The sequence below is a fragment of the Eretmochelys imbricata genome, chromosome 18, assembly GCF_965152235.1.
Source record: "Eretmochelys imbricata isolate rEreImb1 chromosome 18, rEreImb1.hap1, whole genome shotgun sequence".
In the NCBI taxonomy this organism is placed as follows: Eukaryota; Metazoa; Chordata; order Testudines; family Cheloniidae; genus Eretmochelys; species Eretmochelys imbricata.
The window spans coordinates 3,015,063-3,038,044 of NC_135589.1; the positions used below are offsets into that span (position 1 = coordinate 3,015,063).

The 22,982-nt window shown below is 48.4% G+C and overlaps 1 protein-coding gene across 1 annotated transcript in view; it reads right to left on the minus strand.

The window, feature by feature from the left end:
• Positions 1-810: 810 nt before the first annotated feature.
• The window catches only part of ZMYND12 (zinc finger MYND-type containing 12), a 50,030-nt gene continuing 27,858 nt past the window's right edge, over positions 811-22,982 (minus strand). The window contains exons 6-8 of the mRNA XM_077837322.1: positions 21,571-21,691; positions 2,422-2,567; positions 811-1,032 (exon numbers count right to left, since the gene is read on the minus strand). Coding sequence (XP_077693448.1) covers positions 913-1,032; positions 2,422-2,567; positions 21,571-21,691 — 387 coding nt within the window. The 3' untranslated portion in view covers positions 811-912. The remainder of the gene's footprint in view (positions 1,033-2,421; positions 2,568-21,570; positions 21,692-22,982) is intronic.

The following is a 22,982-nucleotide window of genomic DNA, read 5'->3' on the forward strand; positions in this document are numbered from 1 at the left end:
CTGAGGGCAAGATCATGGAGGGAGCTGATATTCCCCTGGTCTCCGTTTTGGCTGTGGTGTGTACACACCAAGGGATTTTAGAGTGGCTTGGGAGTCTTTCAATGAGTGTAAGGAGCTGTTCATGCGCTCAGAAAAGAGTTTTTGTCCCTCGAACGGGAGATCCTCAACCGTATTTTGCACCTCCTTAGGGAATCCAAAAAGGTGCAACCATGAGGCACGTTGCATTACCACCACAGTAGCAATGGATCGGGCAGTTGTGTTAGCGCAGTCCAGGGAGGCTTGCAGGGCCTTGAGGGCTATTAAGTGACCATCCGAAATGAGGGGCAGGAATTGTTCCCTTTTTTCCTCTGGCAGATCCTAGCAAAGTTCCTCCAGCTTAGAATAACTTTTATAATCGTATTTGGCCATAAGGGCCTCATAGTTGGACTTTCGAAATTGGAGGATAGCAGATGAATAGGATTTTCTGCCCAGGAGATCTAAAACATTTCCTCCTCAAAGCTGTCTGCTTGACCATATTTGAAAGCTATAAACTGAGACATTTGAAGAAAAGAACAAGGACACAACATTCATCTCCACCACTGAAATATACTGTACTAAGAGAACTTTTCAGAGGGACAGCATGGAGAAATTGTTGCATATTTTGCTTGTTCATCGTATTGGCTATGATTTGTTTTAAAGTTGTTAATCCTGTTTTGATCATATTCTCATTTCCTACCCTGCTATATTGTTATATATTACCACCATCCATATAAAATCGAATCAGCTATGATAAACTAAAACTGGCATAAAGTATAATTTTAATAAAAGCAAACAAATATACAGAGAATGTTTCTAGACAGGTGATAGCAGGCAAAAGTACAACACTCGTAATGCAACCTAGTTGAAAAGATAAAGAGGTGAAGAAACTGCACCCTATTTTGTGTAGAAAGGTTTGGATTTAATCAATTTTAATAGATGATGAATAGCTTCTGATGCATCTTGGTTTGGCAATTGTTTGGTTATTAGAAAAGCTTTCATCCCAAGATCATGAGCCTGAAACGACATTTAAAAAAAGATACAAAATAATTGCCATGAAATAGTTATACAGCCTTTTCTCACTAGGGTAGGAAAAATATACAGACAGGATCAAAGGAATTGCCATACTGGATCAGAGCCAAGGCTCTTCTAGTCCATTATCCTGTTTCAGAGAGCAGCCAGCACAAGCTGCTTTGGAGAAAGTTGTAAGAAATCTCCTAGTGGGCAACTATTGAATAATATGCCATCGTTTACCATTCCATCAATCTCTGTGTCATAATCACATTTTATGGTTTTTCAAATACAACTACTTTTCTGGATCTATCAGTTAGTCAGTTCTCAATCCATTTAACATTTGCTTCATTTATATTGTATCATGCAAGTTTTTAAATCAAAATGTCATGCAGTGCTAATTCAAACATCTTAAAAAGTCTTTGTTCATGTATTTACAGTCTCTATTTGTTATTTTGTATAACTCTACCATCTGGCTTCCTCTCCAAACTAAACATTCCCAGTTGTTTCCATCTCTGTTCATAAGGAAGTCTTACCCATCTCTAATAATTTTCAACTATTGCAACCTTAACTCTGCCCCCTTGTTTGTAATCATTCTGATACAGTCTTGAATAACAGGATCACATACTGTTACTGCGACATGACCTCATCCTGATGCACAAAACACACCAACCTTATCAGTATACACCCCAGCCTCACTCACGCACAAAAGCCACGACTTTCACAAGTGATTGATGATTTTGGATGCCCAACTTGAGACAAATTAAAGGGGTCTGATTTTCAAATGGGCAGTGCTCAGCACTTTCCAAAAATCCACCCCCTTTAAAATATGGATGCCCCAAAATAGAGGCACCTTGACACATCTGAAAATATTAACCCTTTGCTCTCAAATACACTAGTGCAAATTCAAAATTAAACCCATTGACTTCAGCAGACTGAATGAATCCATATTTATATCATGATAACTGCAAAAAGGTCCAAAATCAGGCATTCATATATAGAACCCTTGTCTCATTCACTGCACAACATCCAACCTGCGTGCTGAATGACAAAAAGTGGTATGTAATCATGCAATTAAGACTGTATTGTAATGCATATGCACAAAGGCACAGAGTCTAAGCTGTATAAGGAACTTTAACTTGCCATTACCTGATTTTGAGTACTTTGCTTTGTAACTTTAACATTAACATAGTATTTTTAAATTTAATTTCCTAGGTATTTAAAATAAATAAATAAATACTGGAATGTGGCTCTATTTGCTAGAAAGCAGTAAAATACTGTTTCCCATGAATTATGCATTCTCTGAGGCAAGCGCTCCTGCATTTAATGTTATAGTGTGAATCAAAAATATAGTGGTTTAATTAAAAATGAAAACAATCACTAGGTCAAACTTGCCTTTGGTAAATCCAAGATCAAGTAATGAAGCATTGCAAGAGCATGTACAACACTGGCAGTTTTAGCAGGCTGTTGCTTTGGTGCCTGTTCTCTGATATCTAATATTGCATTCAGTACTTGATTTGCTTCGGCTTGCTGAGCTTCATCTACATTGAGAATGAAACATTTAAGATGGATGGATAGCATACAAGATAATATACTACTAAAACAAGCTAACTATCTGTTCTGTTTAGGCATTTATACCTCACATCACACTGATATCTGATTTCCATACAAATTCTAAAAGTAAGCATATTAAAATCTCTATATTTTCACCTGCAAATGGCAAATTTGCTGTTTCAGCCTCTTCTCTGATGTGCGTCACAAGTCAATATCTAGATTATTCAGCCATTTAACTGCTGCATCATCAAGGATAGCAAGATGCTGCAATCTACCCTCTAATCTTCTAATTGTGCACTCCTCCACATGTTTGACCATCTGCATCACTGCCCTGCAGTCATGCTGTGAAGACTGGGCTATGTTAAATTTCTGCACTGAGGCAGTCACTCTGGCCATTCCAGTCAACAGCTTGTTAAGCCTAGTTCAAGATCTACATACCAACTTGCAAAGGGTGGGTGAAAATTACAGCTTCTGAAATTCGTGCATGTCTATCTCTCTATCCCAAAGCTGCTGCCACTCTATAAGAACATAACTGTCACCCTGATGTGCTGTTGTACCAATATTGGCACTGGGCCGGCACCACTGGACATGAATACAGGAACAGCCACTCCGAGCATGCTAAAGGAGCTGGCGGATGAGATTGCAGAGCCATTGGCCATTATCTTTGAAAACTCATGGCGATCGGGGGAAGTACCGGATGACTGGAAAAAGGCTAATGTAGTGCCCGTCTTTAAAAAAGGGAAGAAGGAGGATCCTGGGAACTACATGCCAGCCAGCCTCACCTCAGTCCCTGGAAAAATCATGGAGCAGGTCCTCAAGGAATCAATTCTGAAGCACTTAGAGGAGAGGAAAGTGATCAGGAACAGTCAGCATGGATTCATCAAGGGCAAGTCATGCCTGACTAATCTAATTGCCTTCTATGATGAGATAACTGGTTCTGTGGATGAGGGGAAAGCAGTGGACGTGTTGTTCCTTGACTTTAGCAAAGCTTTTGACACGGTCTTCCACAGTATTCTTGCCAGCAAGTTAAAGAAGTATGGGCTGGATGAATGGACTATAAGGTGGATAGAGAGCTGGCTAGCTTGTCGGGCTCAACGGGTAGTGATCAATGGCTCCATGTCTAGTTGGCAGCTGGTATCAAGTGGAGTGCCCCAAGGGTCGGTCCTAGGGCGGGCTTTGTTCAATATCTTCATAAATGATCTGGAGGATGGTGTGGATTGCATCCTCAGCAAGTTTGCAGATGACACTAAACTAGGAGGAGAGGTAGATAGGCTGGAGGGTAGGGATAGGATACAGAGGGCCCTAGACAAATTAGAGGATTGGGCCAAAAGAAATCTGATGAGGTTCAACAAGGACAAGTGCAGAGTCCTGCACTTAGGACGGAAGAATCCCATGCACCGCTACAGACTAGGGACCAAATGGCTCGGCAGCAGTTCTGCAGAAAAGAACCGAGGGGTTACAGTGGACGAGAAGCTGGATATGAGTCAACAGTGTGCCCTTGTTGCCAAGAAGGCCAATGGCATTTTGGGCTGTATAAGTAGGGGCATTGCCAGCAGATCGAGGGACGTGATCGTTCCCCTCTATTCGACATTGGTGAGGCCTCATCTGGAGTACTGTGTCCAGTTTGGGGCCCCACACTACAAGAAGGACGTGGAAAAATTGGAAAGAGTCCAGCCGAGGGCAACAAAAATGATTAGGGGACTGGAACACATGACTTATGAGGAGAGGCTGAGGCTGAGGGGGCACCCCTGCCGTACTCCTCGCCCGAAGTTGACCGGTTCAGTCAGGGTCCAGTTGAGCTGAACCAGACACTCTGCGGAAGCGTACAGCACCCGGAGAAAACCCACAAACTGGGGTCCAAAGCCAAATGCCCGCAGAGTGCTCAGGAGGCACCCGTAGTCTAGGGACAGGAGGGCGAATGACAGACCGTCTCTACGCCCGAGTTCCCAAAAGGTCCCAAACCAGAAATAGGTTATCAAAGATACTGCGGTCCAGGACAGTGTAGGTCTGGTCTGGGTGGATCACGTCCGCCAGCACAGACCCTAGCCGCAGCGAGATTGCTTTCACTATGATTTTGTAGTCCATGCTGAGGAGCGAGATGGAACGCCGATTTCGTAAATCGCAGAGGTCCCACTTCTTTGGCAGTAAGGCGAGCACAGCTCGCCTGCACGAAAGAGGGAGGACCCCGCTCTGCAGAGACTTGGCCCAGACGGTGACTAGGTCTGGGCCGAGAACATCCCAGAACACGCGGTAGAACTCCACGGTCAGCCCGTCCATGCCTGGAGACTTATTAGTGGGCATACGATGGAGGGCTTCTGAGAACTCGGCCAGAGTGAGAGGCAACTCTAGCCGGTCTCGGTCGCTCGCGCTGACCATAGGGAACTCCTCCCAGAGCACTCTGCAAGCGCCAGAGTCGGTCGGATCCGGGGAGAAAAGACTTGCGTAGAAGGCTCGGGCCCTCCCGCACATCTCCGCCGGTTCCGTAAGGGGGGTGTCGACTTCTGCCAGGAGGCAGGTGACGTGTTTCTTGGCCCCCCTCCTTTTCTCCAGGGCATAGAAGAAGTGGGAGCTGCGATCCATCTCCCGAAAGAGGCGGATGCGGGATCGAACAAAGGCACCCCGGGCCCGATGGTCCTCAAGGGCCCGGAGCTCCTCCCGCTTCTCCCGGCGCGCTCCGCAGAGAAGCGGGTCTTCGGGGCTGGCAGCCAGATGCCTCTCCAGCTCTAAGACCTCCCGTTCCAACTGCTCTATCGCCGCATTTCTCTGTCGGCTGGCGCCCCAGGTGTAGTCGCGGCAGAAAAGCTGGGCGCGCACCTTCCCCAGGTCCCACCATCGGTGCACCGAGGGAAAGGCACGCCACTGCCCTCACCAGGCCAGCCAGTATTCCCGGAAGGATGTCACGAAGCCTCCAACAGCCTGTTGTTAAAGTGCCAATAGGCCGGCCCCGGCCTCTCCGCACAGAGGGAGGCTGTCACAGTGGCTAGGTGATGGTCAGAAAATGGGGCCAGCTGAATGCTGGAGGAGTGGGCTCGTGAGAGATGGAAGCGTGATAAATAAATGCAGTCCAACCGGGAGTGGCTCGACCGATGGGCTTCCACCCGGACAAAGGTGAATGTGGAAGTTCATCCAGGTGGTGGTCACGCGAGATATCCACTAGGGAGTGACGTTCAACTATCTCCCGGAGGGTGTCCGCAGCGGCCAGGCACTCCTTAGTCCCCGAGCGGTCTCGCTTCTCAAGGGTGGTATTAAAGTCTCCTCCCAGGACCAGGCACTCGTGAGAACCTAAGGTGCCGAGGAAGGCGGACGCCTGCTGATAGAATTGCAGCCACTCCGGGCCCGATGTCGGGGCACAGACATTAACGAGGTAACCACGAACCCCTCTATACGTACCCGGAGATGCAGCAGGCGACCCTGCATGGCCTCGGTGACCCCTAGCACCTCAGGCCGTAGGTCGGGAGAGAACAGGGTCGCCACTCCAGCCTGCCGAATCATGGAATGGCTAAAGTAGACCCTGTCCCCCCACTCCAGCCGCCAACTGTCTTCGGCGGTCGGATCCGTATGGGTCTCCTGCAGGAAAATCATAGAGTACCCTCCCTCCCGAAGGAAGGAGAGCACCTGGGACCTGCGGAGAGCAATCCTACAACCCTGGGTATTCAACGTTGCGATGGTGAGAGGTGTTATAGAACCACAGAATATCAGGGTTGGAAGGGACTTCAGGAGGTCATCTAGTCGAACCCCCTGCTCAAAGCAGGACCGATCCCCAATTAAATCATCCCAGCCAGGGCTTTGTCAAGCCTGACCCTAAAAACTGCTAAGGAAGGAGATTTCACCACCTCCCTAGGTAACGCATTCCAGTGGTTCACCACCCTCCTAGTGAAAAAGTTTTTCCTAATATCCAACCTAAATCTCCCCCACTGCAACTTGAGACCATTACTCCTTGTTCTGTCATCTGCTACCACTGAGAACAGTCTAGATCCATCCTCTTTGGAACCCCCTTTCAGGTAGTTGAAAGCAGCTATCAAATCCCCCCTCATTCTTCTCTTCCGTAGAATAAACACCCCCAGTTCCCTCAGTCTCTCCTCATAACTCATGTGTTCCAGTCCCCTAATCATTTTTGTTGCCCTCGGCTGGACTCTTTCCAATTTTTCCACATCCTTCTTGTAGTGTGGGGCCCAAAACTGGACACAGTACTCCAGATGACGCCTCACCAATGTCGAATAAAGGGGAACGATCACGTCCCTCGATCTGCTGGCAATGCCACTACTTATACATCCCAAAATGCCATTGGCCTTCTTGGCAACAAGGGCACACTGTTGACTCATATCCAGCTTCTCGTCCACTGTAACCCCTCGGTCCTTTTCTGCAGAACTGCTGCCGAGCCATTCGGTCCCTAGTCTGTAGAGGTGCATTGGATTCTTCCGTCCTAAGTGCAGGACTCTGCACTTGTCCTTGATGAACCTCATCAGATTTCTTTTGGCCCAATCCTCTAATTTGTCTAGGGCCCTCTGTAGCCTATCCCTACCCTCCAGCTTATCTACCTCTCCTCCCAGTTTAGTGTCATCTGCGAACTTGCTGAGGGTGCAATCCACACCATCCTCCAGATCATTTATGAAGATATTGAACAAAACTCGCCCCAGGACCGATCCTTGGGGCACTCCACTTGATACCAGCTGCCAACTAGACATGGAGCCATTGATCATTACCCGTTGAGCCCGACAAGCTAGCCAGCTCTCTATCCACCTTATAGTCCATTCATCCAGCCCATACTTCTTTAACTTGCTGGCAAGAATAGTGTGGGAGACTGTGTCAAAAGCTTTGCTAAAGTCAAGGAACAACACGTCCACCGCTTTCCCTTCATCCACAGAGCCAGTTATCTCATCATAGAAGGCAATTAGATTAGTCAGGCATGACTTGCCCTTGGTGAATCCATGCTGACTGTTCCTGATCACTTTCCTCTCCTCTAAGTGCTTCAGAATTGATTCCTTGAGGACCTGCTCCATGATTTTTCCAGGGACTCAGGTGAGGCTGACTGGCCTGTAGTTCCCCACATCCTCCTTCTTCCCTTTTTTAAAGATGGGCACTACATTAGCTCTCTTCCAGTCGTCCGGGACCTCCCCCGATTGCCATGAGTTTTCAATGATAATGGCCAATGGCTCTTCAATCACATCCGCCAACTCCTTTAGCACTCTCGGATGCAACGCATCCGGCCCCATGGACTTGTGCAAGTCCAGCTTTTCTAAATAGTCCCGAACCACTTCCTTCTCCACAGAGGGCTGGTCACCTCTTTCCCATGCTGTGCTGCCCAGTGCAGTAGTCTGGGAGCTGACCTTGTTTGTGAAGACAGAGGCAAAAAAAGCATTGAGTACATTAGCTTTTTCCACATCCTCTGTCACTAGGTTGCCTCCCTCATTCAGTAAGTGGCCCACACTTTCCTTGACTTTCTTCTTGTTGCTAACATATCTGAAGAAACCCTTCTTGTTACTCTTAACATCTCTTGCTAGCTGCAACTCCAGGTGTGATTTGGCCTTCCTGATTTCACTCCTGCATGCCCGAGCAATATTTTTATACTCATTCCTGGTCATTTGTCCAATCTTCCACTTCTTGTAAGCTTCTTTTTTGTATTTAAGATCAGCAAGGATTTCAGTGTTAAGCCAAGCCGGTCGCTTGCCATATTTACTATTCTTTCTACACATCGGGATGGTTTATCCCTGTAACCTCAATAAGCATTCTTTGAAATACAGCCAGCTCTCCTGGACTCCTTTCACCCTCATGTTATTCTCCCTGGGGATCTTGCCCATCAGCTCCCTGAGGGAGTCTGCTTTTCTGAAGTCCAGGGTCCGTATTCTGCTGCTTTCCTTTCTTCCTTGTGTCAGGATCCTGAACTCGACCATCTCATGGTCACTGCCTCCCAGGTTCCCATCCACTTTTGCTTCCCCTACTAATTCTTCCTGGTTTGTGAGCAGCAGGTCAAGAAGAGCTCTGCCCCTAGTTGGTTCCTCCAGTACTTGCACCAGGAAATTGTTCCCTACATTTTCCAAAAACTTCCTGGATTGTCTGTGCACCGCTGTATTGATCTCTTAGCAGATATCAGGGTGATTGAAGTCTCCCATGAGAACCAGGGCATGCGATCTAGTAACTTCTGCGAGTTGCCAGAAGAAAGCCTCGTCCACCTCATCCCCCTGGTCTGGTGGTCTATAGCAGACTCCCACCACGAAATCACCCTTGTTACTCACACTTCTAAACTTAATCCAGAGACCCTCCGGTTTTTCTGCAGTTTCATACTTGAACTCTGAGCAGTCATACTGCTCTCTTACATATAATGCAACTCCCCCACCTTTTCTGCCCTGCCTGTCCTTCCTGAACAGCTTATATCCATCCATGACAGTACTCCAGTCATGTGAGTTACCCCACCAAGTCTCTGTTATTCCAATAACATCATAATTCCTTGACTTTGCCAGGACTTCCAGTTCTCCCTGGTTGTTTCCCAGGCTTCGTGCATTTTTATATAGGCACTTGAGATAACCCACTGATCGTCCCTCTTTCTCAGTATGAGGCAGAAGCCCTCCCCTCTCATGCGCTCCTGCTCGTGCCTCCTCCCTGTATCCCACTTCCCCACTTACCTCAGGGCTTTGGTCTCCTTCCCCCGGTGAACCTAGTTTAAAGCCCTCCTCACTAGGTTAGCCAGCCTGCTTGCGAAGATGCTCTTCCCTCTCTTCATTAGGTGGAGCCCGTCTCTGCCTAGCACTCCTCCTTCTTGGATCACCATCCCATGGTCAAAGAATCCAAAGCCTTCTCTCTGAGAAGGGGAGGGCCCTCATGGGGAGGGCTGGGGGGGATCCTCACTGGCAGGGATGCTTGCATCCCCCAGCGGGCTGCGCAACAGTCCTTCACCCGTCCCGTAGGTGAGTAATTGGTCACGGAAGACGCGGACCTGCCAGTAGGCCGCGGCATCCTGCTTCCCCGTCCCTTTACCTTCCCCCATGAGGGCCCTTGTGGCCCGGAGGATTTGAAAAAAATCCCCCCATTGCTGGAGAGCAAGCTGTACCTTGTTGCGGGAGCCACGGATATCCTCTAAGAACTTCTACAGCTCTCCTCGCAGCTCATGGGGGGGTGGGGTTACGGTTTACGGGTGTTCCCCGGCGGGGCCCTTGATGCAGCCCTGTGCCCACTAAAATGGGGAAGCAGGGTGCAGACCCCCGACGGGGTGCCTGATGGGCTCGAGCTTCTAGGCCCGCCTCAAGCCCTTGGGCGATAGGGGGCGGTGGAGGGAAAAGAGCAGCCCCTAATGGGTCAGGGCAGGAGAACGCAAAGGCCGCTCCCTGGGGGTCATCGGTTGGAAAAGGGAAGGAGACAGCCCCGGGGGCGGCAATAACATCGCAGGAGGTAGACTGGATAGGGGTAGGGGCTGGGGCATGGGCAGAGGCGGGGTTCTGGGTTTCGGGAGGCAAGCAGCTGGATGGTGGCGCCTCCCGATCAGGCTCGAGGGTTAAGGGGGTGGGGAGAGAGCTCTCAGTAATACCGGGCACTGGCTCTATGGTGGATTTAGCAGCCACAGCATCAGGAGGTGGATTATCTTCTCTTAGGCCCCCGTCCAGGAAGGAAATTGATTGCTCCGCACCAACCGGGGGGGGGGGGGGCGGGCCCTGGCGGCTCCTGTCCCAGCCGCGTGGCACCGGCTGTCACCTGAGAAGGCTCGGTGGTCGTCAGCGGGGTGCCATCAGCGGCCGGGTCGATGGAGGAGTCCAGGGGCTCCTCGGAGGTGGGAGCAGAAGCAGCAGTTAGGGGGAGGGAGCATGGGGAAAAGAGGGGTGGAGTGAGGTCGCTCAAATCGAGGTTTGCTGGCAAGAGGTCATCCTTCCCCTGGGCAACCGGGGTCAGATCTAGGGCCTCGATCTCCTCGAACATGGAGGAGAGGACACTTTCCGTCGCCCTGGGGTTCTCCCCGCTGGCACCCGCCACGACGGTTGCCTTGGGGTTCATGGGGGCTTTGGGTAGTGTCAGGACAGAAGGGGCTTCCTTGAGGGTCTCAGAGGGGAGGGTCTTCCGTGGAGGGGAGACACTACCTTCCGGTGCAACCACGTCTTTCCTGGCTGACACCTGTGGATGGGACGCACTCGTGGGCAAAGTGGAAGGTTCGGCATTGGTGACCCCCTTCCTAGTCTTCCGGGGGCCTCCGCCTCGGGTAGATGAGGTGGAGCTCGAGCCTTCCGCTTGCCTCGCTTCCCCTGGACTAGGGCCCAGCCCTCCATGGCATCATCTGGGGGCTGGTTAGCAGGGGTCATATCAGGGGATAAAGGCGATGGCTCAGGGGCTTGAGGGGGGGACGGTGGGACGGCATAAGGGAGGGAGGATTCTCCCTGGGGCAGGCTCCCATGCCTGGTGGTATCTCTGCCACACCCTCCTCCATCGGCCCCCCCCAGATTGTCAGCAGCAAGGGCGGGGCTCTCCCGCTCGTCTGGGCGTTGTAGGGGAGGTGCCCCTTGGGCCTGAGCAGGAGAAGTGGTGGTCCGAAGAGGAGGAGGGGTGGGTTCGGGTATCGGGCGGCCAGGGGCGTCGGCAATGACGGGGCCGATGTCTTGCCGGGTCTCGGGGATTCCAGATGCCCCTCCTTGCTGGGCTAAGGGGAAGTCCCTCCGGACATGCCCTGACGCCCGGCAGAGGTAGCACCGGGCTTCCCCCATGGAGAAATACACCCCGGTAACGGGCCCCCTGGTGGGGGACTGGGAAGGACCCCTCAAGCGCCTCTCTGTCACGCGCTGCCGATGGCAATAGAAGCTGTACTTGCCGGCGGAAGGAAAAGATGTGACGGAGAGTGGGGTCCTTGCAGCCCAATGGGAGAGGGCTGATGACAGAAACAGGTTTCCCCAGGGTGGAAAGGGAGGGTAACAGGGCAGCATTGGGGAGAAAGGGAGAGACAGAGGTCAGGACCAGGCGGATGCCCAGGTCCTCTAGCGGCTCTTGAGGGACAAACACCCCCCCACCACCAGGCCCCTCTCCACCGCCTCCTGGGCGGCTACCTCCGATGCTTAGAAGAAGACGACCTTCCCATACATTTTGGAGGCCGCCACAACGGCCGAGGGCCCCACCACCCTCGCCAACGCCCGCACGTAGGTCTCCACATGGGGCGAGGCGGGCACCAGGAGGCATCGGACACTGTGCTTCCTGGTCATGGTAGGGAAGGGGCCCTGGCCGCTGTTGATGGTGGCGGAGGCAGTGGGCGGGAGAGATGACGGGGCGGCAGGCGGGGGGGCTGCCACCACCCGGGCATACGTCCTGCGGGGTGAGGGAGGGACAGCCACAGAGCTAGTGGAGGGGGCAGCGGGGAGGGACGCCGTGGTCGGTAGCGGGGCCACAGCAGTGGGGGTGGCCCCTGCCACGGAGAGCCTGGTGGTTTTAATGGGGCCCTTCTCCTTCTTCTTGCCCTGGCCTTTCGTACCGGCTGGGGGGCTCTCCTAGAGTCTGGGGAGGCGGTGGGCATGGCAGCGGCGGAGGTCACCCCGGTGCCCTCCATTGCCAATGCCCCAGCGGGGGCGGTGGCAGGTGGTTAACAGGAGTTGGGGTCAGGTAAAAAGGGACAGGCTGTGGGATGGGCAGTTCGGGGGAGGGGGGGGCACATGAACTACCGTACGCTTGTCCAGAGTGTCCTGTTTGGCTGGCTGGTGCTTCTGGCCCACACGGTGGAATCAGGGCGAGCAGCTAAGTCCAGAGCAGATGTTAAACAGCCAGCAATGACGATGGAGGGGGCAGTAATGAGAATAGTAGTGTGGGGGTTGGGAGGACACAGATGGATCGGGGGGCAGCTCCATGCCACACCCCCTGTGTCCCTTCAAACACAGTCAAGGCCTCCCCCCACACGAGACCACAGTTCGAAAGTTACTCAGTCTTGGGCCCCCTCCACAGCGATTTGTAGATTCCCTGGGCGGTGTTCCTCCAGTAGACGGCTGTTTCTCTGTCTGTTCCGGGCTTTCTTTTTCGCATTCCAGGGATGCCGGAGCGGATGATAAAAAATTCTCTCAGCCAGAGACGGGTCCGCATACAAACAGCAAGCAGCTGGGTCTGGGGGCTGGGTCCTTCCACTCCCCCGCTCTGGGGAAGCGGGCCGGCAGGTAAACCTATCTATGCCAGCTCTGCATTGCGGGCCCAAGCATACTGCTTCACTACAGTACAAAGTGGCAATGATGTCATTTTTTTTGTCACGCACAACCGTTACCCGTTCTGACAGGCTGTTTATAATGCTACATTTACTAGTTTTCGGAGGTTGACGACTGAGGGTAACTATTTCTGTTGAATTGTTTCAGATCTAAGACTCTGGCAATTGCTGCTGCATCATTTCGCTAATATTTTGTGTCAATTGTGTGTATATGTTAATTATTTGAGTGTATTTGTTTATCATGTGTGAATATGCATGTGTAGGTTGTTGAAATTTGTCATATTGATATTGTCAGTTGTTGTTATATGACAGAGTATCCGCCATTCTAATTTTATAAATTTTATTAATAACAATAATTGGATATTCTAAAGGTATAATAAAATGTAGTAGATTTTGATATGAAAGAATGAAGGCAGGAAGTATATGTGACTAAAAAGGGTGTATTTTCTATTACAATCAACGTTGCTTAATTTTGAGGAAAAGTCATCTTGATCTCTTAATCAATGTTTATGTCAAACAGTTGATGAAATTCAAATAGTGACTCATAGTTAGTAAGTGACATGTATTCTCTATCCTTTCCTTTTAATAGTGAACAAGAAAAAGAACTGATACGAAGTTCATGGGAGTAGATGGCCAGCCCTCTGTGGAGAAAGAGGTGGTTAGGGACTATTTAGAAAAGCTGGACGTGCACAAGTCCATGGGGCTGGACTAGTTGCATCCGAGAGTGCTAAAGGAACTGGCGGCTGTGATTGCAGAGCCATTGGCCATTATCTTTGAAAACTCGTCGCGAACGGGGGAAGTCCCAGATGACTGGAAAAAGGCTAATGTAGTGCCAGTCTTTAAAAAAGGGAAGAAGGAGGATCCTGGGAACTACAGGCCAGTCAGCCTCACCTCAGTCCCTGGAAAAATCATGGAGCAGGTCCTCAAAGAATCAATCCTGAAGCACTTACATGAGAGGAACGTGATCAGGAACAGTCAGCATGGATTCACCAAGGGAAGGTCATGCCTGACTAATCTAATCGCCTTCTATGATGAGATTACTGGTTCTGTGGATGAAGGGAAAGCAGTGGATGTATTGTTTCTTGACTTTAGCAAAGCTTTTGACAAGGTCTCCCACAGTATTCTTGTCAGCAAGTTAAAGAAGTATGGGCTGGATGAATGCACTATAAGGTGGGTAGAAAGTTGGCTAGATTGTCGAGCTCAACGGGTAGTGATCAATGGCTCCATGTCTAGTTGGCAGCTGGTGTCAAGTGGAGTGCCCCAGGGGTCGGTCCTGGGGCCGGTTTTGTTTAATATCTTCATAAATGATCTGGAGGATGGTGTGGATTGCACTCTCAGCAAGTTAGCAGATGACAATAAACTGAGAGGAGTGGTAGTTACGCTGGAGGGCAGGGATAGGATACAGAGGGACCTAGACAAATTGGAGGATTGGGCCAAAAGAAATCTGATGAGGTTCAATAAGGATAAGTGCAGGGTCCTGCACTTAGGACGGAAGAACCCAATGCACAGCTACAGACTAGGGACCGAATGGCTAGGCAGCAGTTCTGCGGAAAAGGACCTAGGGGTGACAGTGGATGAGAAGCTGGATATGAGTCAGCAGTGTGCCCTTGTTGCCAAGAAGGCCAATGGCATTTTGGGATGTATAAGTAGGGGCATAGCGAGCAGATCGAGGGATGTGATCGTCCCCCTCTATTCGACATTGGTGAGGCCTCATCTGGAGTACTGTGTCCAGTTTTGGGCCCCACACTACAAGAAGGATGTGGATAAATTGGAGAGAGTCCAGTGAAGGGCAACAAAAATGATTAGGGGTCTGGAACACATGACTTATGAGGAGAGGCTGAGGGAACTGGGATTGTTTAGTCTGCAGAAGAGAAGAATGAGGGGGGATTTGATAGCTGCTTTCAACTACCTGAGAGGTGGTTCCAGAGAGGATGGTTCTAGACTATTCTCAGTGGTAGAAGAGGACAGGACAAGGAGTAATGGTCTCAAGTTGCAGTGGGGGAGGTTTAGGTTGGATATTAGGAAAAACTTTTTCACTAGGAGGGTGGTGAACCACTGGAATGCGTTACCTAGGGAGGTGGTAGAATCTCCTTCCTAAGAAGTTTTTAAGGTCAGGCTTGACAAAGCCGTGGCTGGGATGATTTAACTGGGGATTGGTCCTGCTTTGAGCAGGGGGTTGGACTAGATGACCTCCTGAGGTCCCTTCCAACCCTGATATTCTATGATTCTATGAACAAAATTTCTTTTTTTTCGTTTTCAGTTGATGCAGCCTCATGGCAGATAGATATGTAGACTAAATAATGAAATTAATAAAATTTTCCAGCCAAACATGTATTAATTCTAATGAACAATGCCACATTATGCAGTATTCATTTTTGAAAGTTTATAAGAAGCGATGCTCTGGGGGGGGGAGGGAGAGGGGCAGGTGCAAGGCAGAATTTTCGCCGAGGGCACAAAATATCCTTGCACCAGCCCTGCCCCTGCAATGTGCACATCATGGTGTCAATTGGGCAGGTTCATGGTGTGGAACACTGATTTTGGGCCCAGGAAACAAGCACAAAGTGGTGGGACTGCATAGTGTTGCATGTCGGGGATGATTCCCAGTGGCTGCGAAACTTTCGCATGTGTAAGGGCACTTTCATGAAACTTTGTGACTTGCTTTCCCCTGCTCTGAAGCGCAAGAATACCAAGATGAGAGCAGCCCTCACAGTTGAGAAGCGAGTGGCGATAGCCCTGCGGAAGCTTGCAACGCCTGACAGCTACTGGTCAGTTGGGAATCAATTTGGAGTGGGCAAATCTACTGTGGGGGTTGCTGTGATGCAAGTAGCCAGTGCTATCACTGAGCTGCTGATATCAAGGGTAGTGACTCTGGGAAATGTGCAGATCATAGTGGATGGCTTTGCTGCAATGGGATTCCCTAACTGTGGTGGGGCGATAGACGGAACCCATATCCCTATCTTGGCACCGGAGCACCAAGGCAGCGAGTACATAAACCGCAAGGGGTACTTTTCAATAGTGCTGCAAGCACTGGTGGATCACAAGGGACATTTCACCACCATCAACGTGGGATGGCCGGGAAAGGTACATGATGCTCGCATCTTCAGGAACTCTGGTCTGTTTCAAAAGCTGCAGCAAGGGACTTACTTTCCAGACCAGAAAATTACTGTTGGGGATGTTGAAATGCCTATAGTTATCCTTGGGGACCCAGCCTACCCCTTAATGCCATGGCTCATGAAGCCATACACAGGCACCCTGGACAGTAGTCAGGAGCTGTTCAACTATAGGCTGAGCAAGTGCAGAATGATGGTAGAATGTGCATTTGGACATTTAAAAGCGCGCAGGCGCAGTTTACTGACTCAGTTAGACCTCAGCGAAACCAATATTCCCATTGTTATTACTGCTTGCTGTGCACTCCACAATATCTGTGAGAGTAAGGGGGAGACGTTTATGGCGGGGTGGGAGGTTGAGGCAAATCGCCTGGCCGCTGATTACACACAGCCAGACACCAGGGCAGTTAGAAGAGTACAGGAGGGCGCGGTGCACATCACAGAAGCTTTGAAAACCAGCTTCAGGAATGGCTAGGCTACGGTGTGAAAGTTCTGTTCGTTTCTGCTCAATGGAACCCCCACTAGTTTCACTCTACTTTCCCGTAAGCTAAGCACTCTCCCCTCCCCCCTTTGATCACCGCTTGCAGAGGCAATAAAGTCACTGTTATTTCACATTCATGCATTCTTTATTTATTCATCACACAAATAGGGGGATAACTGCCAAGGTAGCCCGGGTGGGGTGATGCAGAAGAGAAGGACAAGGCCACACAGCACTTTAAAACTTTTTGAATGCCAGCCTTCTGTTGCTTGGGCAATCCTCTGAGTGGCTGGGTGGCCGGAGGCCCCTTCATCGCGTTCTTGGGTGTCTGGGTGAGGAGGCTATGGAACTTGGGGAGGAGGGCGGTTGGTTACACAGGGGCTGTAGCAGTGGTCTGTTCTCCTGCTGCTTTTCCTGCAGCTGAACCATACGCTGGAGCATATGAGTTTGATCCTCCAGCAGCCTGAGCATTGACTCCTGCATTCTTTCAGCAAGCTGATGCCACCTGCCATCTTCAGCCCGCCACCTCTCCTCACGGTCATATTGTGTTTTCCTGCACTCTGAGATTGTCTGCCTCCACGTATTTTGCTGGGCTCTGTCAGTGTGGGAGGACAGCATGAGGTCAGAGAACATTTCATCACGAGTGCATTTTTTTCGCCTTCTAATCTTCGCTAGCCTCTGGGAAGGAGAAACATATCCAGCTGGTGGAGGGGGAAAAAAGGGAGAGTGGTAGTTAAAAAGACACATTTTATAGAACAATGGGTACACTCTTTCATGGTAAACCTTGCTGTTAACATTAGATAGCACATGTGCTTTCATTACAAGGTCACATTTTGCCTCTTATTGAGGTGTGAGAGATCACTCATGCAGGGCCAGGCAGCAGAATTCGGCTTGCAGGCAGCCATGGTAAGACACAGTCTCTTGGCTTCTTTAACCTTCACAACATGTGGGAATGGCTTCAAACAGCAGCACCCTCATTTCCCATACGAAGCAGCCTTTGGGTTGCCCATTAAAAATGGGTTTGCAATTTAAGAGGAGGGGCTGCGGTTTCCGGGTTCACATGCAGCAGAAAGCCAAATATTCCCCCCACCCACACACACCCAATTCTCTGGGATGATGGCTTCACCCCTCCCCCCAAAGCATGGCTAACAGCGGGGAAGATTTCTGTGCAGCCACAGGCCAAAAGCCCAACAGGAACGGGCACCTCTGAACGTCCGCTTACTAAAACCACCCTATTTCAACCAGGTGACCATGAATGATATCACTCTCCTGAGGGTAACACAGAGAGATAAAGAACGGCTGTTGTTTGAATGCCAGCAAACACCAGGACCGTATGCTGCAATGCTTTGTTCCACAATGATTCCCGACTACGTGCTATTGGCCTGGCATGGTAAAGTGTCCTACCATGGAGGACGGAATAAGGCTTCTCTCCTCAGAAACCTTTTGCAAAGGCTTTGGGAGTACATCCATGAGAGCTTTATGGAGATGTCCCTAGAGGATTTCCGCTCCATCCCCAGACACGTTAACAGACTTTTCCAGTAGCTATACTGGCCGCACATGCCAGGGCAAATTAATCATTAAACAAGCTTGCTTTTAAACTATGTATAATATTTACAAAGGTACACTCACCAGAGGTCCCTTCTCCGCCTTCAGGGTCCGGGAGCCCGCCTTGGGTGGGTTCGGGGGGTACTGGCTCCAGGTCCAGGGTGAGAAACAGATCCTGGCTTTTGAGGAAACTGGTTTCTCCGCTTCCTTGCTGTGAGCTATCTACAGCCTCCTCCTCCTCATCATCTTCCTCGCCCCCAAAACCCGCTTCCATGTTGCCTGCCACTCCTTGGACGGAGTCAAAACACAGGGTTGGGGTAGTGGTGGCTGCACCCCCTAGAATGGCATGCAGCTCATCATAGAAGCAGCATGTCTGGGGCTCTGAACCAGAGCGGCCATTTGCCTCTCTGTTTTTTTAGTAGGCTTGCCTGAGCTCCTTAATTTTCATTTGGCACTGCTGCGGGTCCCTGTTATAGCCTCTGTCCTTCATGCCATTGGAGATTTTTTCAAATATTTTGGCATTTCGTCTTTTTGAATGGAATTCTGATAGCACGGATTCGTCTCCCCATACAGCGATCAGATCCTGTACCTCCTGTTTGGTCCATGCTGGAGCTCTTCGGCGATTTTGGGACTGCATGGTCTCCTGTGATGATGACCGCTGCATGGTGACCTGTGCAGGTGAGCTCACCACGCTGGCCAAACAGGAAATGAAATTCAAAAGTTCGTGGGCCTTTTCCTATCTACCTGGCCAGTGCATCTGAGTTGAAAGCGCTGTCCAGAGCGGTCACAACTGAGCACTCTGGGATAGCTCCCAGAAGCCAATACCGTCAAACTGAGTCCACAGTACCCCAAATTCGACCCGGCAAGGCCCATTTCAGCGTTAATCTTTACTCGTCAGGGGTGGAGTAAAGAAATTGAATTTACGAGCCCTTTAAGTCGAAAAAAAGGGCTTCATCATGTGGACGGGTGCAGGGTTAAATCGAGATAAAGCTGCTAAATTCGACCTAAACTCCTAGTGTAGACCAGGCCTAAGTGTTCTAGATGAGACCTATATGTCAGACTACGGTCCAGTTTGACTCCTAAATAAGTGACAACTGGCTGAAAGGAAGTTGAAAATCCTCAGCACAGACTGTAAGGGGTTGATTGGCCAGACAACCGTTCAAAAGGAAAGTTGCAGCCACCATATTAGACTCACTTAAAGTCTCCACTAACAATGGTAAATGGCCAGTACATTTATTTCTTGGCTGAGTGACCCTTCGATACCATGTAGATGCCACATCAGCAAGACAGATATCATCCGCATATACATACTTATTGGTCTTAGCTGTTGATAAGTCATAAGTACGTATGTTGAAAAGGAAACAAGGTAGAATGGAACCTTGTGGGAGTCTGTTACAGAGATGCCTAAGCCAACTGACTGTTTCCAGTTTGCAAGGTGAAGCTCTGATTCGTTATCATTTCCATGATGAACCGCATCAAGGGCTTACAGAGAACAGTCTGCAACAACCTGACAGCCCCACATGCCGGACATTGTCACATGCAGCTAACAGGTCAGCCATAACGGCACCAACTTTCTTGAAATCATCTTCGATGTCTGGTGTTAGGCGAATGACTTGATCTTGGGTACATCATCAAGATCTGAAACCAGCCTGAACAAAGGGTAATTGTGGTTTGATAACCTTGCTGATGTGCATCAGAATCAGACTCTTTATAAGCATGTATCTGACACAGAGGAGAGAGATGGGTCAATAGCTCTAGGGATCTTCCAGTGGTTTTCCTCATTTCAGAGTGGCTACGACCTTTGCTCTGGGCCAGATTTTTGGAATGCAGTTGTCTTGGAAAACATCAGTTGAGGAACTAAAGCAGCAGGCTTTTTTCTTTCAGTTCTTGGTGAAGTAGGAACTTGATATGGATATAAATTATAATCCAGGCCTGGAGCCTTTCCCGTTTTCATAAGCTTAATGACCTGGCTCTTTGTGTGAAAAAGGAGCCAACAGGTTTGAATCCACACTAGGAGCCTGTCATCTCTCTGTAACCTCAGTTCTGAGCACATAGCTGAAAGATTTATTCAAATTCTGTGCGTGGTCATTAGCTACTAGCTGGAATACAACAGCATTTGCAGTGACTGAAAACTCCTTTTTGCTGTGACTGGAATCTCCAAAAAGTCTTTTTATGGTCCATCTTTGTGCCTGTCTCTCTCCGTTGATTGTGCCTAGTTTGATCCAGCAGTTAAATGAGAAAATTTGGTAGGAGTCATTTATATTGGCTGGACATTTCAAGTCCAATTCAGCCAGCTCACTAATAGATGCCTCTAGTTCTGCTTTAAAAGGCCTCCTACCAGGCATTCAGAAAATAGCCTTCTGTAGGCGGTTTGTTAGTGATCTCCACAGGGGTGATCAAGGATGGCCAAGGCTAAGACTTTGGAAAAGCTTCAAGCATCTTCCACTCTACGACCACTAGCGGCAGTTGTGTGGAAGATGAAAAGATGATTCTGGGTGAAGAGACTGTTGCCCATCTGCTAAGTGAAATATGGAGGTTTGGTTTGGGTTTTAGAGAAGTTGTAGGTCAGTGACTGAGGCCCACTCCATTAGACTCTCTCTCTCTCTCTCTCTCTCTCTCTCTGTTGTTGCCAGGATATCCCCAATTGACATGGCAAGAACTGAAGTTGGCACAATAGATGGTTGTGGTGGAACACTGGTGGTGGAGTGCATCTCCTGAAGCAAGATGACATGTGCCTTCAAGGTCTGTAAAATGCAGCACCTTGAGAAGTGACCCTGGAATAGGGTTTGCGGTGCTGGCCCTGAAAGGGGCCCCATTGGAGGATGGCTCTTTAGGGCTGATTGTCACTTAAAATGCAAACCTGTGTTCTGCATTTTGTCTGCTTTTGTTTCACTTTTGCTATCCACAGCGGATATCATGAGAAGTCAATAGACATGTTGCAGCTTCTGAAGAAGGTTGCACTATAGAAGTGATTTATACTACTGCACATCATTGTACTGTCTGTCCTGAAACAGCAAGTCTTACATTACTGTGATTATTGACGCTGGCAACATGCAGCAACTTCTTAGTGTGAGATTTTTGCAATAGTTTATGCTTATAGTTTATAATAGTTTTATAAATGGAAGTAATGTCACACAAACGTACACTGAAACATCATTCTGTCCTCTCTGAGAACAGTCACAGAATCATAGCCATTGTAGATGGAAAAGACAAGATAGAGCATCTACTCTGTCTTGTCTCCCATCAGTGCAGGACTGTTCCATATAAAGCAGTACATTTGCTAGCACTTCACTTATATGATGGGCTTCCACAACCCCTGGTCTGAGACTATTAGACAGATTAATATGTTCCACTTCCAGAACATAACTTGTCCATGGGGTTCTACTGGTTAAAGAGATAAGGGGCCATACACATACCTCAACAGGCTGAAACTTCACTTTAGTGGGTTTCAACTTAAATAAGAAAAATGTAAATAACTGAAAATGCTTCAATGGAAACTAATTTCTGAAAGATAGTGACATCAAAATCTCAATTCTTAAAGCTAATGGCTCAAAGAGACCCCACAGGATTTGGTCTATAGAAATGTCAGACTCCCAAGACTCATACAAAAATAAACAGTGGAAAGGACTAGAGAACATTCTATGGCTCCTTCCCTTCAAACTCTTCTGTGTTCTATGAATAATAATAATAATACTGAAAATTGGATTTACTCAGAGGTTCTTCACTGATTTCCACTTCTTCAGACAATATATTAATTTCTGCTGGAGAAGTGAGAGTTTGTGATTGGACTTGAATCAGTCGACTGAAATGGGCATGCCAGATATCGGTTACCTATTGAGAAGGAAAAAGAATTAACATACAAAACTATTACACAATATTTAAAAAGGGCATGTGTTTTGCCCTTTCCTTTTGCTCATTTTCCAGAACATTGCACAGTACAGTCTTAAATGATTCAAGTGACTGGGCCACCACCATCTTCCTTTTGTGATTATTCTATGTTCTACCAGCTCCCATCATAATGAATTTTTTTCAAAGGTTCAGCTGAAACTTTGTTCCTTTCTATTACTCCTAAGTCCATCTTCCCTGGCCAAGGTGCTCATGAGACCCATCTTCCCTAGCTGTGGGACTGTTTAACCACAATGCAAATGTATTAGTAGCAAAATTGATTTTTATAGCAGGGTTTGGCTGAGCAATATAGACAGGTGGGGAACAAACAGTGTTAACTCCATGTTTAAAATAATGTTTGTGGCTAGGTGATCTCAAGAATATATTTTAAATACAGGATTAACATGATTTGGCCCCATAAACAGGTATAATTGTTAGCAATTTGCTTTGCTTTGACTGTTTGAACCACATTTAAAGCCATTTTTAAAGACAGTTCTAAAGCCAGTGAAGACTGGAGCAATCTAAATGATTCTTGTCCTTGATGTCTATGGTAAAGCTGTGAAAAAATTCACTAAGCAGCCTTCACCATCTCATAATCAGCTAGAGTTTGGGGCTTGTTAGCACTACATCTGCACTCCTGGAAGGAAGCAAGCTTGCAGGATCCAGTCCTAGGGAACAGGCAGCATCTATTACCCAGCAAGTTACCAGTACAACCCTCAGTGTTGCTCTAAAGCTTGGGCTATAAAATGTCTTCATTGAGTTTTGTTTTTACTGTTTAATAAAGTAGGTTACTGTACTGAACAATATATGGGATATGATTCTGGGATCACAATTGCATAGATTCTCAATGCAAGATATACTGACTCAACATATTAAACTGTACATTTTAAAATGTATTTAAATTATTATAAAAGTGAATAACAACCTTTCTCCATAAGAAAAATGACTGCAAATTCAAATATAAATTTTTAAGAGGTCTATGTTTACATGTTTTTTAAAATCTGATTTTTTGAAATTTATCTTTCTCTATCCTAGTTGTAACTCAGAGAAATATTTGAATAAGTAGTAGCTTACTTTCATGTTAATAATAATGTTTTATTTTAAGCCCCGTCCCAGCAGAGCACTGAAGCACGTACATAACTTTAGCACGTGAGCAGTCCCATTAGCTGCAATGGGACAATTTACAAAAGCAAAGTTAAACACATATTAAAAGTGTTTGCAGGATCGGGGGCTGAAG